The 18,162-nt window shown below is 44.4% G+C and overlaps 1 protein-coding gene across 2 annotated transcripts; it reads right to left on the bottom strand.

The window, feature by feature from the left end:
* Window positions 1-526: 526 nt before the first annotated feature.
* Window positions 527-18,059, bottom strand: LOC135367407 (autophagy-related protein 9A-like). 2 transcript variants are annotated; one of them, XM_064600667.1, is made up of 22 exons: window positions 17,834-18,059; window positions 16,815-16,963; window positions 16,559-16,602; window positions 15,836-15,900; window positions 15,417-15,566; window positions 15,217-15,352; window positions 13,351-13,453; window positions 12,077-12,176; window positions 11,726-11,775; window positions 11,576-11,660; window positions 11,254-11,457; window positions 10,689-10,763; window positions 8,298-8,448; window positions 7,626-7,760; window positions 6,596-6,775; window positions 5,473-5,562; window positions 5,340-5,406; window positions 5,190-5,272; window positions 3,445-3,614; window positions 2,888-2,987; window positions 1,042-1,217; window positions 527-834 (listed from the first exon to the last, which is right to left on the bottom strand). In XM_064600667.1, coding segments are annotated over exons 2-22 (2,280 nt in total). In that variant the 5' UTR covers window positions 16,930-16,963; window positions 17,834-18,059; the 3' UTR covers window positions 527-833. The 2 variants fall into 2 exon arrangements, with proteins under 2 accessions (XP_064456737.1, XP_064456738.1); XM_064600668.1 differs by having other exon boundaries at window positions 17,838-18,059.
* Between the last annotated feature and the right edge of the window lie 103 nt (window positions 18,060-18,162).

The raw sequence follows: 18,162 nt of genomic DNA, 5'->3' as shown, positions 1-18,162 counted from the left end.
TCCGTTGGATCGGACGGCAGCTAGCGCTACCTAGCCTAGAATTAACAGGCCTGGGACCTGTGAGCATAGCCTGTGAGAAAGACCTGGGCCTTATTGACCTGAGAAAGAAACCCCCCCCCCCAAAAGAAAAAAAAAAAACTCCCCAAGAGGTTACTGAAAACAAGCCACCAACAACGCAGCAATACCCCAACCATCACAACGAAGTGAAACCGAAACCGAAACAAGAAAATAGCCAAGACACCGAAAAGAATTGCCACTAGCAAAGCCCAAAAGCCCAGCAGCGCCCCCTGAACCCGTTTTTTCCCCTTCTTCTTTGCTTTGTACAGGCGCCTACCTGGACTTTGCCTGTGCCAACTTACTTGTTTCCTGCCCTGTTTCAAAAGGAACGAGGCGAACCAGAACCAGGCTTTACGCAGCACAACTAGTCACTGACTAGTCAAAACCTACTCGAGCTGAATTGCTCCTTTTGCCATGTTCCAAGATGGCCTTAAAGTGTTTCCTATGCACCAAATAAGCCACTCCCAAGGACACTCCAAAATTCATTTAAATTTCATTGTCATAAATCTTATCCAAGCTTTGAGCATATGCAAATGAGACATTCACTCATCCACACATAAATTAACATTTGGGACTTATTTTGCAGATGTGGAGCACAGTAGAATGCTCAAGATGATGTGTGCACTCGCACAGTGCAGCGTGTACCAAGAAATGCCACAAGGAGAAAAGAAGCGCAACACATATTTCTGGAAGCCATCTAGAACAGTCATGTAGCTCCTTTTCCATCACTACAATGGCACTTAGACCCATCTGGAGAGTCCATAGTAGTTGAGGGGTCTGAAAGAAAAAAAACAAAACCACATGGGTCACTATTTGAAACTAGAAAATTATTGTCGCATTAAAATGGCGCTTTGATTTCATGGCACAGAATTAATGGAACCGAGGCATTTATCGAGCGCACAATTTTTTATTTTTTTTTTGCTGATGAGGCAAAAATCCAAGTTACTGTGGACATACAACTAACAATGACAAAGTGATTCCTACCAGTGCTTGAGCTCAACAGGAACAAGTGGCATCTTGTCGTCCCCTTCCTGCGGAGACTCGAGTATGTCAGGCAATTCAGCCGTAGGCCGTTGCCACAGGAGGCGAGCTGAGTCAGTAGAATCGCTGCTGGCCACTGCGGATCCCTGTGGAGCCTTCCGCAATTGCCGTCGGTGCAACTGCCCACAGAAAACAAACTATATCATCCCAATATCGAGTAACGATCCCTGATGGCATAGTGCACAATTTTGCTTCATTATATATTGAGCACGTTTGAGCGAAATATACTTGGCCAATTAAAATGATCCTCATGATTGATTGATTGATGTGTTTAATGGCACAAAGGCAACAAAGGCCATAGAGCGCCAAAACCATGGTGAGCGTGTCGGAGATGATTATGGGAAAGATGATGTGAGAGAGAGTGTGTGGTAGTTAAAATCTATCTACAGGTATGAGCGATGAGATTGACGAGGATAAGAGAGAGAAGAGGATGACGACAACAAGCAAGCTAGTGTGACAATGTGTGACAAAAGTGTGACAATGAGATATTTACATGAGTTCAGTGATATTGGATAAAAGCGGAGCAATGCTTATCATCTACATCTGACTAAGAAACCCACATGTGGTCAGAAATTTAATGACGTTATCAAACGGCACAAGAGGAGTGTCACCCAGTAGAAGGGCTGGGTGGAGTGGGACATGGTATCTGTAGAATGCGGTGAAATACTGTTGGCGTTGGTGTTCGAAGTGAGGGCAGGATGCCAGTACGTGCAAGACAGTCAAGCTGTCACCGCAGTGCGCACAAGCTGGCGGATCCTGACCTCTGAGTAGGTGGTGATGCGTAAGCCATGTGTGTCCAATCCTCAATCTCGCGTAAAGAACTTCGGATGATCTGTTGATGTGTTCAGTCCGATGCGGGGGGGAAACGTGTGGCTGTGTGAGGTGTAGCTTGTTATTTTCTTCCATGTCCCACTCCTGCTGCCACTGTGTGCAGACAGCTCTCTTTAACACTGGCAGGATGTCTTGGTAGGGTAGTCCTAGAGCTGACTCCTCTTGTGCCAACGCTCGCCGAGCCTCACGGTCGGCTCGTTCATTCCCCGGGATCCCAGTGTGGCTGGGGACCCAGCAGAGACAGATTGAAAAGCCTCGGGAACAAAGTTGGGTCGCAAGCGCTCGTACTCGCTTGACGAGGTGATTCTTGCTGTCATAGAATGAAAGCAGCGCACGCACAGAGCTTAGCGAATCGGAATAAATTACTGAATTTTGAAGGTCGTTTTGTTGAATGTGCCGCAGAGCCAGGAGAATCGCGTAAAGCTCTGCGGTGAAAACTGTGGCGTTCGTGTTCAGGCGTGCCGTCATAATAGAATCACCTTCAAGGGCAACGGCCGCCACACCATTGCTTACTTTGGTCCCATCAGTGTAGATTGCATGGTGGTTCCCGAAGTTACGGTGAATCTCCAGGAATTCCTGGAGAATGACAGTGTGTGCAGTGGATTGTTTGTCAAACTGTGTCATTTTTAAATTGGATTGTATGAGATGTCTCTGCCAAGGCGCAGCATCGAGGACTGCTTGCTGCAGGGGAACGCCAAAGGGACTGAATCCCAGACGGGAACTCGCCGCCTGCACGCGAAGCGGAAACGAGGGTACAACAGAGGGCTTTGCAAGGAAGAGTCGCTCCAGAGCGGGGTTCACACTACAGTGTACAACTGGGTCATCGCACTGGCATCTGTACTTTAGCGCAGCCTTCACATGTTCAAATTGCCTCCGTCTCTCGAGCGACCATTCGTTGCCCTCAACATACAAACTCTTCACAGGGCACATGATGCACGAAAGCAAGAGCAAACTGTACCTCATGCATATAGAGTGTGCTGAAGCTCATGTTGGCAGCTGTCAGCTCTAGAGACACCACAGCAGACGGAATCACAGAACCGTCCTCATTCTGGACTAGGCTGCAAACATTTCTATATCACCTCGTTGCATTCAATGAGCACCCAAATTTGGGGACAAAACTTTATAGCTATCATTAGCTGCAATGTCAACAACACGTGGAGAGGCAGCTCACTATTGGAACAAGCATGCCCATTGGATTTCAATGACTTTATTATAATATGGTCAGTTTGATTCTGCACATACTGGTAAATTTTGCTGTCCTAATAATTGGGCAGTACATTTAGGGAATGTTCTACACGCAGCTGGTCAGAAGTTGTAAGTCACCAGGATATTGACGGAAACAATCGTTTTTTGATGTCACTAAAGTGTCAAATAAATTGCGCGGTCAGTTAGTTTTCTTGAAACTCACGGGCCGTAAATTAGCTTTTCCAACATTATTATTAATAAGAGCATTTCTTTGACACTGTAAGCATTGATGTTTCATCCCCGCAGGAAAAGTAGCGGAGAGTCGTGTACCTAGTTAAAAGCCCAGGAGAAGTATGCTGCATACTGAGATGGGGACCTTCAGTGAAAGAAATTCCACCACGAATGTTGGCCCCCAAGGGTCGGCTTCCATCGCTGCTCACCATTCTTGCGCAGCTGTCTCTGACAGTGGGGTGCAGGACGCTTGAGACCAATTCAGAGTACTACATTGTTTAAGTAGGAGTCATTAAACAAAAATAATTCCAATAAAGATCCACCGTATATTTAGGGGAAAAACCTTTATTGTACCTAAAATAACGCTAAATTCCTCACCAAGATGCCGTCACTATTTTTCAAACTGGCACGTGCAAACTGTGCCTGGAAAATTCTGGGCAAATGGATTGCAAAGGCTCGCTATGTGGATACTACGGCCCTTTCTCCTCGTAAACAGAATGTACCATCACATGGGTGAATCACGCTTGTCAGGTAATTTTCATTATAAATCGTAGTAGACTCATTTTCATGATACTGGTCTCCTTAGATAGCTTTTCCAAATTTTGCATTCGAGTTATGTGTCAAGTTGATATGAAAATAGGAGAGAAGGCAGACTCTTGAATGACGGGAAAACCCTTTTAGCGGGATCAAACAGGCATGCCAGATATCCTGTCATTCAAGTATACAGTCGTCGACCAATTTTTCGTACCGTCCAAAATTTGGGATGCCGTACAGCCTCGTTGCTCGATTAATCGGACTCAGTTTGCCCACTCAAACGGTGCCCTTCACGCAATGCGTAGGTCAAGGAACAGCACATTAGTCATTTCTTCCTTATAACCCACTTTAACTGGACCTAGAATAAGGAGTGAAACGGGTCACATCGGGTAACGGGCAACTGCTGCACCAATAGCAATCGTGCCCCCACAAATTATCGTCGTCATCAGTAGAATCTTGATCATACGAATCTCTCGGGACACCGGAAAATATTCGTATCATCCGAAATTCGTACGAAAATAATTAAACCAAATATAAAAATTGAGGCCAGAAAACAGGGAGTGACTGTTCCTGACCAAACACAACAGAGAAAGCTCACTTTCAACAACTTTACTGACATGCCAAGTGGAAGGTGCTTATAATTATAGCACTTAGCCTGTCATGGCACATTTGCGTCTTCATTTTGGCCAACGCTGCCGAAATTCGCGAAGGCCCAGCACGTGCTGTCCAGCCGACACTGCCGTAAAGCGAGCTTCACCTACAGCACACAGGCGTCAGGTGAAGCCGACTTGCGGAATGGTGCTTGAGTGGTGGCCTAATGTTGGCAGAAGTATGTTCGCTCCACGTGTTCGGGATGTCGAAGACTTGCCGTTTGCCAGCGCAGCCGTCAAACTCGGAACCAATGAAGGCAATTGCGGTGCTTTCGTCCGTATGCAGTTACGAAATATCGCTTCGAGAAATAGAAGCTGATGTTATCGGGTGAAGGTAGAAGACTGCCTGTGAAGAAAGCATCTACTACTGCTTGGTAAAGTTGAATTTGGAAGCGAAATTCGTTTTTTCGGACTTGTCAATTATTTGTACTTTTCAGAGTCCAAAAAATCGGACGGAGACTGTAGTTGCAAGTAACGCCTGGTGTTTGCCTTCTCGCCTATTTCCATTTCAAATCATGTACCCCAACAGTGTACGTTTCTTAGTTGATATTTCTAGGTGCTGAAGCATAGAAAAATTACCAAAACAGTCTAGAACGGGTGTGCATACAACTGGAGCACAATACTTATCAACCAATGACGGACATGTTTAAAAGGCCTTACCCCAGCACCCAGGGATGACAATGAATGCAGGGAGTAGTACAATGGATTCTCCATCAGGTCAGGCTTGGCTGCATCGCGCTCAACTGGCAAAATAACATTACAACTAATGTTGATTGCTCCATTCACTTTGTTGGCTAGGAATATACTGACCCTGCTCCCTGAGGTTGGACAAAAACGCCGTTGATTCTTGCGGGGGCACCCACTTTGGATTGGTCAACTAGAGAAAAAAATTTCCTGTCGCTTCCACTCGTACTGCGATAGAAGTAATAAAATATTTCCTTACGGTGAAATGCATGAGGGAGAGTTCAGTCTTTCCATGCTCCGCTTGTTCTTCTACATTTTGCACGCTGTCTAGCGCTACAGGATTGTGCCACTAAGGAAATAGGATAGAAAACTTTAGGATCCCGAGGTAATATTGCGTACCGTTTTCTAAATCTAACTGTTAGGGCTACATTCAACATAGGCATTGGGAGAATTGAACAAATTGAGACCGTCTTTCAAAGCCACACTCGTTAAAATTGTAAAAAGTCATTGCGGACATAATTACTTTCATCAAGATTATTCAGTGTTGACAAAAAAATCATGAGAATGACTCATTTCTATTAATTAACGAGACTGGAAAATTATAATTGAAGAACTGAACAGCAAACACGGGACACAAACATTAACGAGACAGCACTCTCCTCGTCTCCTGCGTGCACCCTTGGGTTCTTCAAGTATGTTTCACCAACTAGCCTAAAGAAAATCACTCACTGCCATACGCAATCAATAACCCATTTTCTTGGACTCAAACTTACAAGAGGCGAAATAAAAGTTGTGCGTGTAATGTTTCAAAATTTTAAGAAACTGCGCATACAATGCTTAGCAATGTTTGATTTACATCAAAGGGGGAAGAAGAGAGAATTTGGCCACCAGTGACATAAGAGTACTTGCATCACGCATGTCTCATGTCGGAGGTTGATGCCAAAGTTTTACCTATTGTGCAAACGTTTTCTTCGATACAGTAAAACCTCGTTAATTCGGACCAAAGAAAATGTCCGAACTATCCGAATGTCCAATTATTGAACGGGCAACAAAATAAGAGGTGAACTTGCCATGATCAATGGTTTACAACGAGATTTTGTTTCAAGATGGCGCTGATGACAATGACGATGCGTCCACTGCACTTTGCCGCTTTTTCTACCGTATTGGTGGTAAGCGCTCTGGCGCGCTTCCCTCGAGCCATGATGCCCACGCGACTGCTGCCAAATCAATGACCGTTATTTCCCACAGACTTGCGCAGACGTTTGTCGGAACCGCTCGGGTTGTCCAAATTATCCGAATTAACGGGGGTCGAATTCTCGAGGTTTTACTGCACTCCAATGTGTAGTACAATGCATGCACAAATGCGGATCAAGTGAGAGTACCTGTGGATTGCCATGCTTGCGAACATCCATTTGCGCAAAGGAGCAAACATCGCCCACTCCTACAACTTCGACGGTGAAATTACGCAGGAAGTCCACAATTTCCAGGGCACGGTGCCGCAGGTGAAGGCACAGCACCAGTGGTGTTGCAAGCGGACTCATCAGTTCTCCCAGTAGGTGAACCTGCAGGGAAGTTGTTCTATCATTTTGTCTAATTGACCAATTGAAATTGAAATATTGCAGTTGTCCAAAAAGCCACTGGAGCGATCCGGGTGAGCGCGCTAACCACTAAGCTACGCTGTCAATGCTTTGTTCATGTTCAGCCTCAGAAACGTTTTGGCACATTTTAGAGATGTCGCACCCACATTCTAGGTGGTATGTGAAGCATGAGTGTGAAGCATGAGTGTGAGGTATGACACCTCAGAGAAGACACCGTCTCACCTGAACAAACATCATTTCAGTCCCTCACCAACGAACCCGTGTCAATTTATTTATTTACTGTTGTGGACCGATATTTCAGACTCGAAAAATTTTGACTTTCCAATTTTTCGGACAAAACTATCAGCACCGTCAAACACCCCACAGAGCCAATGTATTTCCGGTTTTTCCTACTAATTTCTTTTCGTGTTCTAAGAGCCAAAACAGATATTTTGGATCGTGCCACGGAGGGACTCGGCGCATGCGTAGAAGGTGGAGCTTAGTTGCACCTGCGTTGCTCCTCCGTTTCAGACATGTTTCAAAACATCAGGATAGCTGATGGAATCTCGTTAAGTGAAGATGATCATTCGTGGACAAATTTGCCCAATTCTGTCAACTTTCTGTTGACAACGTTGTCGTCCAGGTTCTCCATCTGCTACCGGAAGGTTCAGACAAATAGTGGCAGCGACCAAGAGGATGGTGTTGCCATTGCATCACGACGAGGCTACGCTAACAGAAATTCCCCTCAATGCAATATCCCAGTGGCAAAGCAAACGCATGTGGTAAGTCATTTTGATGTTATATGGCTCCTCCAAGTTCCTAAAAATATACTTACTGCCTTGTACTGAAAGAGATGTGCAAACTGGTCTCGCACGTGGTAAGTATGCGCCTGTCCACTCCAGTGGTCAGGGATGTAATGCAGGTGAGCCAGGATGTTCTGCATCAGTCGTTCTGGACACCACACAAGGTGCTGCGTTAAGGAAAACTCTCGTATTTAGTCTGTGGAATACGGAGGCATAAGAACAAACTAGGTCTCTGTGCTTTACCATCGCACATGAAGCACTACCAAAATTTATAAACATCGGGGGAAGCGGTAGATAGTTTGGTATTTCATAGTATTCTGAGCATTGCTATCAGGAAAATCTACAAAAGACTCGCAGTGCAGCAAGGTGCACTTGAAGTAGAATTGAGGTACAACGACAAGGTGTCTACCAAATTGCAGCCTTCAAATTCCCACACTTTTCCCTGACCAATACAACATTTCCATACAGATCACTCATAAAATGGAATGTTGAGTATTACTACTACTTACTACTACTTTCCTGCCTCTGAGCTCGACGTATTAGAAAAGTGCTACTCGCATCAACGTTACTGCGGCGCGGTCGCTCAACCAGTGATCGTCACTCACGACTCCCTGCGCAGCACTTGTCCACGATTTTGCCTGACCTCAACTGCTGTTTGGCAAATTCCCCGATAATTCCGAGTCTGTCCCATTTCAAGTACACACCTCATCTGGAATTAGATTCCTACCCACAGCAACCACCATTCCAAGCACCGTCACGATGGTGAGGACGCTTTCGACGGTGATGACGTCTTCGTCGTAGACTGTCAAGCCCAGTAGTACGGCAAGCACAGATCCCGCAAAGAAAGTCAAGCTCCTGTTTAGAAAGATTAGAAAAATTTATCGCGCTAATTTGTCGTCTGCTTGTATTGCGCCAGACCCCAGGTACTTGTACTGAAGGTAAAATTTTAAGATACTTTCGATACTATTTTGATACTATACTATAAGATACTATGTTGAGATTAGGTGGTTTTGCAGTTTTAGAGATGGGAAATATGACACCCAATAATCCTGTACTGTCCTGTCTAACCCGTAGGTCTAGGAAAGAACTCAGAGTTGCTCAATTTCAGAACAGAAACCTGCGGTCAGGGTCACATTTTAGTGTAGAACGCACACTGTGCCCCCTCCTCCTCCGTGCCGTGAATTTCACTCCGGCTTAACGGAACGACTCAAGTAAAATGGAAGACAATAATGCCAAACATCTTTCAAAAAAGTGTCTCGATGGTGGGCATACCCTGAGAAGGAAAGTTGACGCAAACTCAACTGGGCGGAAAAACTATGCCGAGATTATTGATAGCAACGGAGGAGACATTGTTAGGAATTATGCAGCTTGTCTGAAATGTAAGAAAGTGTATTCGTATACGAGCCACAAGACAGGCACGTCAAATCTGCTGAGACATAAGTGCATAAGTCCTCTGTTCCAATACTTCACCTCGCAACTGTGTGGAAGCGAAGGCTTCCCCAACACTGTCAAATAGTAGCCCAGGAGGACTGAGATATCTTAGACAATAAAGGAGAAATCGAGGAGCCTAATCAAAGGTAATATTGAACTGCATGTCCCCCACAAGGTTGTAACGTTCCTGCACTCCCGACTGAAAGGTTTGGAGGTTCTGTCCAGATGGATGACTAGAGACAGCGTGTAAATGAACAAGTGCGGTAGGCAGAGCAGGCAGATGAAAGGAGCCCCATGCACGGTGAGCAGAACAAAGCTGGACCATCCTGTGAACCACTCAAGAAAAAGCGTTTCTGCGACGACATGGCTACCTTACTCTCACACTTGAGGACTCCAAAAGCATCGACATTAAAGTGAAGACATTCTGGGGAGGTGGGAACAGCACGTAGCGGACTTTTCTCTCTCCGCTTTCGTTTTTCAAGGTCTCCGAGTAACGGAGTAGAGTAACTCCATCATCTGTAGATGATATTTTGTTCTTGCATAGTGGGTCGAATGTGGATCAGATAATTGCAACCTGCTACTAATAATGACAAAACATGGAGAATGCCATGGCACTTTAATCTCGAGTATTTGAGTAAAATTTTGTATCTCAGGGACCTCTTTCTGAATCGCACAATTTGAGGGTGGTGTTTCCATAGATATTGCCATCAACCACGTTTTAGGCTGTTGCTTACTGCTGGTGCTTACTGCTGGTGCTACTGGAACTACAGTCACCGACCGTTAATTCGGACTTCTAATGGTCACGGGATTTGTCCGAGTTATCGAGCTGTCCGAATTAGTTGTTAATCATAAAAATCCACTCTCACACTGGCGTTTATTACAAAAAATTGACACGGAACGGAAGAAAGTGTCGATACGCGTCTGCCTAGCAGCGCGCGCACCAGACAGAACGTCACGCTGCATTTCTGATAATGTCACACTGTCGGAATAAACTTGTCCGAGCGTATCGAAGCCCGCGAGGATCTGCGCAGTACACGGAGGTCAGCCGACGTTCTCGTCGTCGTCCGATCCATCCGCAGGCAGGTTCAGAACTTCGGCGACGATCCCATCATCGGTGAATTGAGCGCAAAATTCTGTGCACTGGTCCACCTCAGAGTAATTGTCAAATGATATGGAAGCGGGAATCGCCATTCCCGAGCCGCGATTGACTGTTCGGAGCTCGTGCTTGCTCTGGCAGCTGATTCCACGTTCCTCCCAAGTCTCCGACGGCGTGCCGTCCACATCGCTGATATCCAAAATGCTAGTGATCGCATTGTCATCACTGTCAGTTGATGGAGACGACGACATTTCCACAGTTTCGATTGTCGCATCCGAATTGCGCGTCTAAAAAGCAACGTCGATCACACGAATGCAAACTTCGCGCACGCTTCTCATCCCCGCAGGCGGCGGCGCTGCGAGGGAGATACTGGAGGGGCAGCCCGGCGGCGAGGCGGGAGTCGGAAGCTCGAGGTTCCGATTTTGAATTTAGGAGCGTGGATTTTCATAAAAAGTAGGGAAAGTCGGCCAAAATCCGTCTGAATTATCGAGCCGTGGCCCCGAAAACAGTCCGAATTATTGGAAGCTGAAATGCATTGGTTCTATGGGGGCTCCTCACGCAAACATACCTGGCAATAACAGTGAGCAGATGAGAAGTAAAGATGTTCATGTACTGCAACGCAGGCCGGTAGCCACGACACAACCTGCCAACATAGATTACAACTTTTATCACAACCAATGGCAGTGAGACAAACACTAAATGCTCCACGTTTCAACCACTCTGTTACATAAAATGTTTATTTAATAATTTAGGAAACAATCAAGATGTACCGCACCATGTTCACTGAAAGACTCAACTGTGCGGAAAAGATGCCGAGTAACTGACCGTTAATTCTGACGGTAATTATTTTGCCACTGTGTCAACATAGTAGAGAGAACCTTCACTTCTTCTAGAACAGTCTTCTCTGCGCAGCAATGCGAAAACAGATGTCTGACAATTAACGGAGCCTCGAGGACAAGGCGCTGAATCTGCTTTCCACATCAACTGAAGAAATACCACCAAGAAATATTACCCTCATTATTTCATTCCCCACATCACTACCAGCCACCATGGGATAGACTATTGCCCCTGGAGATGAAACTCCCCATTCACCGTATCTCACCTAACTAATTAGTGGGCAGAGAAAATTGTACCTGGCATTTAATTCGTGGTCGAGTTCGTTAAAATGACGTAGGTAGAGTCTGCCATAGAGCGACCACATGCGGGAACCGAGAAATCCTGGTTCGCGCTTGACCAGCTCCGCATAGCTGAAGAAAGAATAGAGCAGCTGCCACAAGAAGATGACAGGAAGAAGCAACAGGTTTATTAGGCCAACCCACAAGATGTGCTTGGAGAGCCTGAAACATTCATTAGTTAGGGATGATAAGTACTCAGGGTGGATTCCAAGGACACAATGGATGATAAACATGTATGGAACGGTACCGGAGTCTACCTCCAAGACATGCAAGCGCTTACTCTTTGGCTAGTACTTCTCTGCGTGTCACCCTTTTGTAGTCTTCCTTGAGATGCCAGTTATTTTCAAATGGAGCCCAGGGTCCCCCTGAAACGTGTTCCGTAACGATTAAAAAATATTCACTCTAATTACGCGTCATAAAGAATAATTACAGAACAAGATCAGCTCCAGGTTGTACTTGAGACCTTGACTTAGAAAAACCCTGAAAAGCAAATAAAGTCACTGTTATTATTATTAAGAAATGTCTCTTAAAGTGCTTCACTTAATAGGAAGTGCAACTACCCACCAGAACCTTTTCCATGGGACAAACAACAAAATCCTCATTAATGGAGATGTTATGCCAAACGAATGACAGGTTTTAAGGGGCAATAGACAGAGAGACTCGAGTAGCTCTTATTGGACGTGTTGTCAGGGTCTTCTAAGATAGTAAATACCTTTCCCATCCCATCTTTCTTCTTTCTCATTTAGTTGGGAATACAAATGACACGATAAATGCTACTTACACTTCTCCCAAAAAAGGCACTTGGAACTTGAGAGGAAGTAAGTCTTTATTCACCATGGCAACCATGTAGTTTTTGTAGCGTAGGATGCGATGGTAAATATCTAGCAGATGAAAGATTCATCCTTACTGAGAGCCAAATCATATTCTCCACTTATCGTAACTTAAATTTCCGTTAAAGGGAGACTCCGACACAAAGTTGGGAAATTCTTGAGAAATGAGAAACAAAGTTGAAGAGCAGCAAGAAAGCAGGCGAGCTGGTGACCTGAGACTGGGGGAAAAAACACACTAAACAGGAGTCTCCTGTTTAGTGTGTTTTTGCCCCTAGTCGAAGGAAAATATTTGTTTTCTAATTATCTGTACCTTCTGGGGATGAGAAATTGTGTCCACTGAAACATCATACAGCATGGATTGATGTTGCGCTATTTACTTGAACACGTTTTTGGTACGGAGTCTTCCTTTAAGCAATATTACTTTAAAACCACCTCGACTTTTTCATGCGACACAACTGTAAAGAGCTTTTCTCAAAGCTTTTTTTGAAACATATGTAAAGGATTTTTAAAAATGCCTGACAAAATTCGGGCGCTGTACTTTAGGGTTAAATCCGGTAAACAGTGTTCCCCAACTATTTGCATCATTGTCTCTCGGGGGTAAAACCCGAAAAACCCCAAAAACTAACTTGGTAATGTGCAAATTCAGCCAGCGATACAGGCACCGCATATTCAACACGTCAGATCCGCATCTTGTGTTCATCAAAAATGCGAAAAGCCATCTTTTTTTATTTTCCACCGGAAAATGTACTTTTCCACCCAATATCGTCCGATTTGACCATTTTACGGCTCATGAAATGAAACTCCCCCCCCCCATTAAAAAAAGAAAAAGAGAAAAAGAAACAGAAACACATAGCCCTATGCATAGTGCAACAATGAATTGATTTGCATTACTGTCATTACGAAGTTGTCCAGTACAAGCATTCCTGGTACTCCTAAATGCGCAACAGTCGTTAAAGAACTGCATATTAAATTCCACGCATCATTAGTAATTCCATTACGCATTATATTTGCAGAGAGTCACACACAAGTGAAATTTTTTTAGGTAGACATCAATGAGGTATAGCAATACCTCGCACTTGGTGACATCCACGTTGTCCAACATAATTTGTTTCCGCATATACTACATGATTATTCTTAGCCCCTCCATGCCTCCAGTAATTAAGATGGAGAGAAATTAGTTTCAGGTAACTTAAGAGGACAGACAGCGAGGCATTGCAAGATTTACCGAGCTCCGTGAGTTCCAGTTTATGGATGCACATCTGCTGCTCTTTCTGTACATCCAGCAAACGGCACTGCACCTGGTGCCAGGTCATGTTGTCCAGTTCATTCTAAGCAGGAAAAGAAGAGTATTAAATGTAGTTACGGCAAAGAGCTACGCTAGTGCTCGGACTTACGGACCCCGAGATATCCCATCTCCTGCAGCAAATCGTTCAAGAATATGTAGCCGGGTACATATTTTCACTGTACAGTACATAAATATTCTGGCCTAGTGAGTTTAAAGGGGCCATAATACCCAAATGTACATTTCGTTCGGCTCGTGCTAGCTCAGTGAGCCATATAAATGCCTCTCTCCACCACGCATATGTCACAAGCTACGTAGCCTTTTGCCATCCAATCGGGGGGCCGAGCTCCGAACATGACGTTTCCAATTACCAGCCAATAAACGGGCTTCATTATCAGCTGCGAGGCCAAGTGCCCCGTTTGTTTGTGTGGAACTACATGTTGCGCTCCGTGGCTCCGAAATTCAGCGTCATGACATCTCCAACATCTTCGGCTGGCGCAAACGTCAACAATTGGGCTGCTATCATATGATGAGATTCGAACCCGGGTACCTCCCAGTCACGACGTGACATGACCAGCACGCTAACCACTGTGCCACGCCAGCTGGTGACGCGATGCCACTTGGGTCAAACCTATTCCAAGATGAGGAAGATGACCTGTCGTGCACCTACCTAAGATTCCAGAATTCGCGCTCGCGGCGTGCTACTGCGCGAAAAACGTAGTGCGCGTGTGATATCTCAGTTGAACGCATTTCTTTTCCAGTTTCAGGTTGTAACTGTTTAGATTTTGAATAGAATAAGACTCACATTCATCTAGTCCATTTCCGCGAGTGAAATAAAATCGTACGTGGAACCCTCGATCGTAACTGGTGAGGAAAGCGCCACGTCAAAATGACGTAAAGGTAGAGTGCGAAGTTAAAAAGCGAAAGAGTGCAGTGAACACATATTTCATTCGTATGCAAGCGCCTTTCGGTTTTGAGCACTAGTAATTACTTTCGTTGCCTGCGTGGCAATAATGTAACGCGGAGGAATGCGCACCTTATATACCTGTAATGGCCTGCGCAGGTAACTGCCCGTTCTTATCCACATAAAAAAAAAAAGGAAACTGCGTGTTGCCAAACTGCCACTTTGCAATGTCACGTACAGCATCTGTTCGTGGAAACTGTACGCGATGCTCTTACAGGGATTAAAAAATGCCCCAAAATTTCCTCCACAAGATTAGAATACAAAGAGCTGGAATCAGACCTCTCAATTACCGGTCAAGTGCCAGTCTAAGCACTACTCTACAGTGACCAAGGGGATCCCAAAACAATCAACTTTCTTCACATTCCCTCCTATATGTTTTCATATACATACACAGGATGAAGCATCTGGTGAACGTGATGGGAGTAACTTTTCTCAGGCTGGAACACAAGCAAGAGGCAACACACCTCACCTTGTTTTTGAGGAACACAAAGAGGACAACACACTCAAATCACAGGCACCTCAAGCTGCCTAACAACGTGAAAGATTGAAATTTCAATCTTTCATGTTCTGTCTGTTTGTGGCTTAGAACAGTTACTTCCACCGTGTTACTCCAGCAAATTAAAAAAATCATGCCAAGATCATCGAGTATCCCTAATGGGAGTAAATGCTATATATTTTTTGGTATACACGAAATGAATTTTGGAAACACGAAATGAACCGATTTTCTGCCACTGAAAAATCTGTCCAAGCATTTATATGATAGCTATTTAGGAGATCCGCGTTTATACTGGTTTACACACAGATCACGATGCAGTGAAACAATTCATAGCCAGTGCAATACTTACGGAAGATATTTTCAAAGCATTGATGTAAAATGCTCGAATCTCAACAAACTGAAGCAGGTGAAAGAGAACTTTGACTGCTCGCAGAATCCAGAACAGGAATGCAACCACGAGGCAGAAGACTACCGGTGGGTTCAAGCTGCAGTGTGACAGGAATGACAAGAAATGATAGGAAAAGTGGAAAGAAAGAAAGATGAGGTTACCTGGCCGCACATTCTCCAATGGGAATGACAACGTCTGACAGCGTTACTTTGGTCGAGTTGTGAGAGGCAGGAGGTTTGTCTTTGAAAAGGACAGGGTAGTCGACACACTGGACCAGGAACGTAGTGAACAGGACGACAAACAGGAACTGTCTGTAGAAATCACTTGGAACGTTAACAAAGCCAGCGGAAGCATAAAATAACACCATTCAATAGCATCCACGTTGAGAGGAAATTGGCAACCAATATTATTCTATGAAAAAGTTAGTTCTTTTCAAATTTCTACCGATGGTAAAAATCATTCGAAACAATTATGGCTATCCAAGTTGACATCCATCATCATTATAACTAAGAGAAGCATTCTGGGAATGACTATATGCATCGCAAATTGTTCTACGGTAGTCACAAAAAGGACAACTTACACCAACTCCAAGATCTCTGCAATCATCATGCACGCAAAGCCATGTTTCTGATGGTAGTGGTAGACGTGGCAGAATCATGTTAAGGACCTTGACCAAAACATGTATTTTGTAAGGACCCCAAGGAGCTTCTCCCCTGTTGCACTTGCATCATGGAGTAATTGATTGTGCACTGGACACGACCATGTCATAGGCACTTCTTCCCAGCACCGTATTGGGAAGCTAGCGGTGCCGCTACTCATTGGTCCCATTTTTGCTTCCTCAACAACAACAACTTGATTGTGAGATGATGAGTGGGTGAGGATGAATGAGGATGAAGCTTCATCGCCAGGTTTGCTTCCTCAATTTCTACAATGTACTTTGTACTTCAGCTTACTTACTACTTTTGTACAAGCGGACGGCGGATGTCCCACGGGAGATGTTCTTTCTAAAGTTGATTATCATCATCATTCTATGAGAAGCTGTTGCGTACGTCCGCTTCTGCCCATTCAAAATTGGAATTCCCATCATCGAACGATGAAGTGGATCTTACAAGCCGATGAGTAGCTCCCCTAGCTGATAGTGCGGACGGGCTCATCATAGGGGTTGCTGATTACGCCATGGTTGTTATAATCTAGTAGGCCATGGCCCTGGATATGCACTTGATTAGTTTATAGACCTCACCATTTTGTACCCACATAGCGCAACATCGGCACAATACACATAAAATTTGGTAGAAAAGGATATCCTCGTAAAAAACGTGTCCAGATCTTCTACATGATTCCATCTTGCTATAAAGATAGGAAGTGTCTCTCATTAGAATAAAAAGATGCCCAACTGATTTTAGACAATTGCGCAAAAGTCCACACTTTCAAGTTGGTAAGAGATATAAAGCATGCGCAATCGATACATTGATAAGAATAATAAAAGTTTACCTTCCAAGTGATACATTTTCTTCAAGTCACTTTAATAGCTTCACAAACAGAGAACCATTTACACTCACTTTTACCGCTGTCAGGTACCAGGTGTATGAGGAAACTGCTCTCCTGCGGAGTCTCCGCGGCATCACCGTTGTCCGATGGCAGAGCCTGGTATGCTGTCTGCAATCCACCAGACATAGCTCCTCAACCGTCCTCTTCAATGGTGTTGGCTCTGTCAACGGTTGTTCCTTTAGTTATCCAATGACAGTTCAATTTAAACTTGGTTCAACTCTGAGCAGGAAGCGATGATTGTAACAAAAGCCAACAAGAATTCAATCAGAAGTGATTATGAAGAAGAAAATTTTCGTCCTGATAGAGCTACCATCTGCAGGCCCTGAGGGTGCCTCTTCATCAGGTCCTGCTATCGTCTTCTGGTATCCCAGAAGGACATTGCTCAAAAGAGGCTCATTTTTCTTGCAAAATAACACGCGGTATTAGACTGGCCAAAAAAAACAATATTCTGGGCGGATCTTCTACTGTTCACGTGACTGCATTTCGTCAGGTACATGATGAAATGCAATTCACTGAATGAAATCTTGCATCCATTAAAGGAAACCTTCAGTATTTTGATTGTTTCTTACAAGAAACCATGAATTTACGCTTCTACGTCACACCTACTGTAGTGGACACCAGAGAAGCATTGGACAACGTCATAGTACCCCGTGTTATCCATTAGCAGAATGTTAAGGCTAACATTTGCAAATGAAAACCATGACACTTTATTGTCGCAACTGATAGGAAGTTCGACTTGAGAACGTTATCTCAAGCATTATCACCACAGTGTACGTGATATAAAAATCTTATACGACGACCGCACGCACACACAAGCTGATAGCATATTTTCTGTTTGCCCCGTGACGAAGCAAGATGGGAACATTTTGCGCAACCGACAGCAGTCAATTTTTCTATTGTCAGCTGCATTTGCGGACGTCGCATTCATACCACACAAATTTAACGACGATAACGTGCCACGATGACCAGGCATCAGCAGTTTTTGATTGACGGCAAAAATGAGAGTGAATAAGGTGCTGATTATCCTCACATGCCTAAGATCAGCTGATGCAGATCAACTCATTTTTTCCCAAAGTCTTTCGTTTTCGTTCGCTGCACATGTCCAGCATTCCTCTTGTACTTGTTCGAGCGTCACAAATGTCATTAGGTCGCGAATATCCAACCCGCGCTGTATTTACATCGTTTGGTTGTTGCTGCTTCTGCTATTTCTTGTTTATCGAGATGACAACAACAAAAATTGTTTCGTACGACCTCTATTCCGCAGCAGATATGTCCTTGCTTTTCCATATTGCTAGCGACCTTTTAGGAGAGTATGTTCGTAATAATAATAATGTGTTAGTTTTAACAATGTGCAATTAT

The sequence above is a fragment of the Ornithodoros turicata genome, chromosome 8 (assembly GCF_037126465.1).
Source record: "Ornithodoros turicata isolate Travis chromosome 8, ASM3712646v1, whole genome shotgun sequence".
In the NCBI taxonomy this organism is placed as follows: domain Eukaryota; kingdom Metazoa; phylum Arthropoda; class Arachnida; order Ixodida; family Argasidae; genus Ornithodoros; species Ornithodoros turicata.
The sequence above is the reverse complement of the archived record's forward strand: the minus strand, read 5'-3'. Positions and strand labels throughout refer to the sequence as shown.

Bases quoted from the DNA above. Each gene is read 5' to 3' on its own strand.
- LOC135367407 (XM_064600667.1), bottom strand. From the start codon at position 16,929: ATGTCTGGTGGATTGCAGACAGCATACCAGGCTCTGCCATCGGACAAC. The intron at 12,177-13,350 runs GTAAATCTTGCA...TTCATCTGCTAG, and splicing joins ACTGGAACTCACGGAGCTCG to ATATTTACCATCGCATCCTA. The intron at 5,563-6,595 runs GTACTCTCACTT...CTATTTCCTTAG, and splicing joins GCAAGCATGGCAATCCACAG to TGGCACAATCCTGTAGCGCT.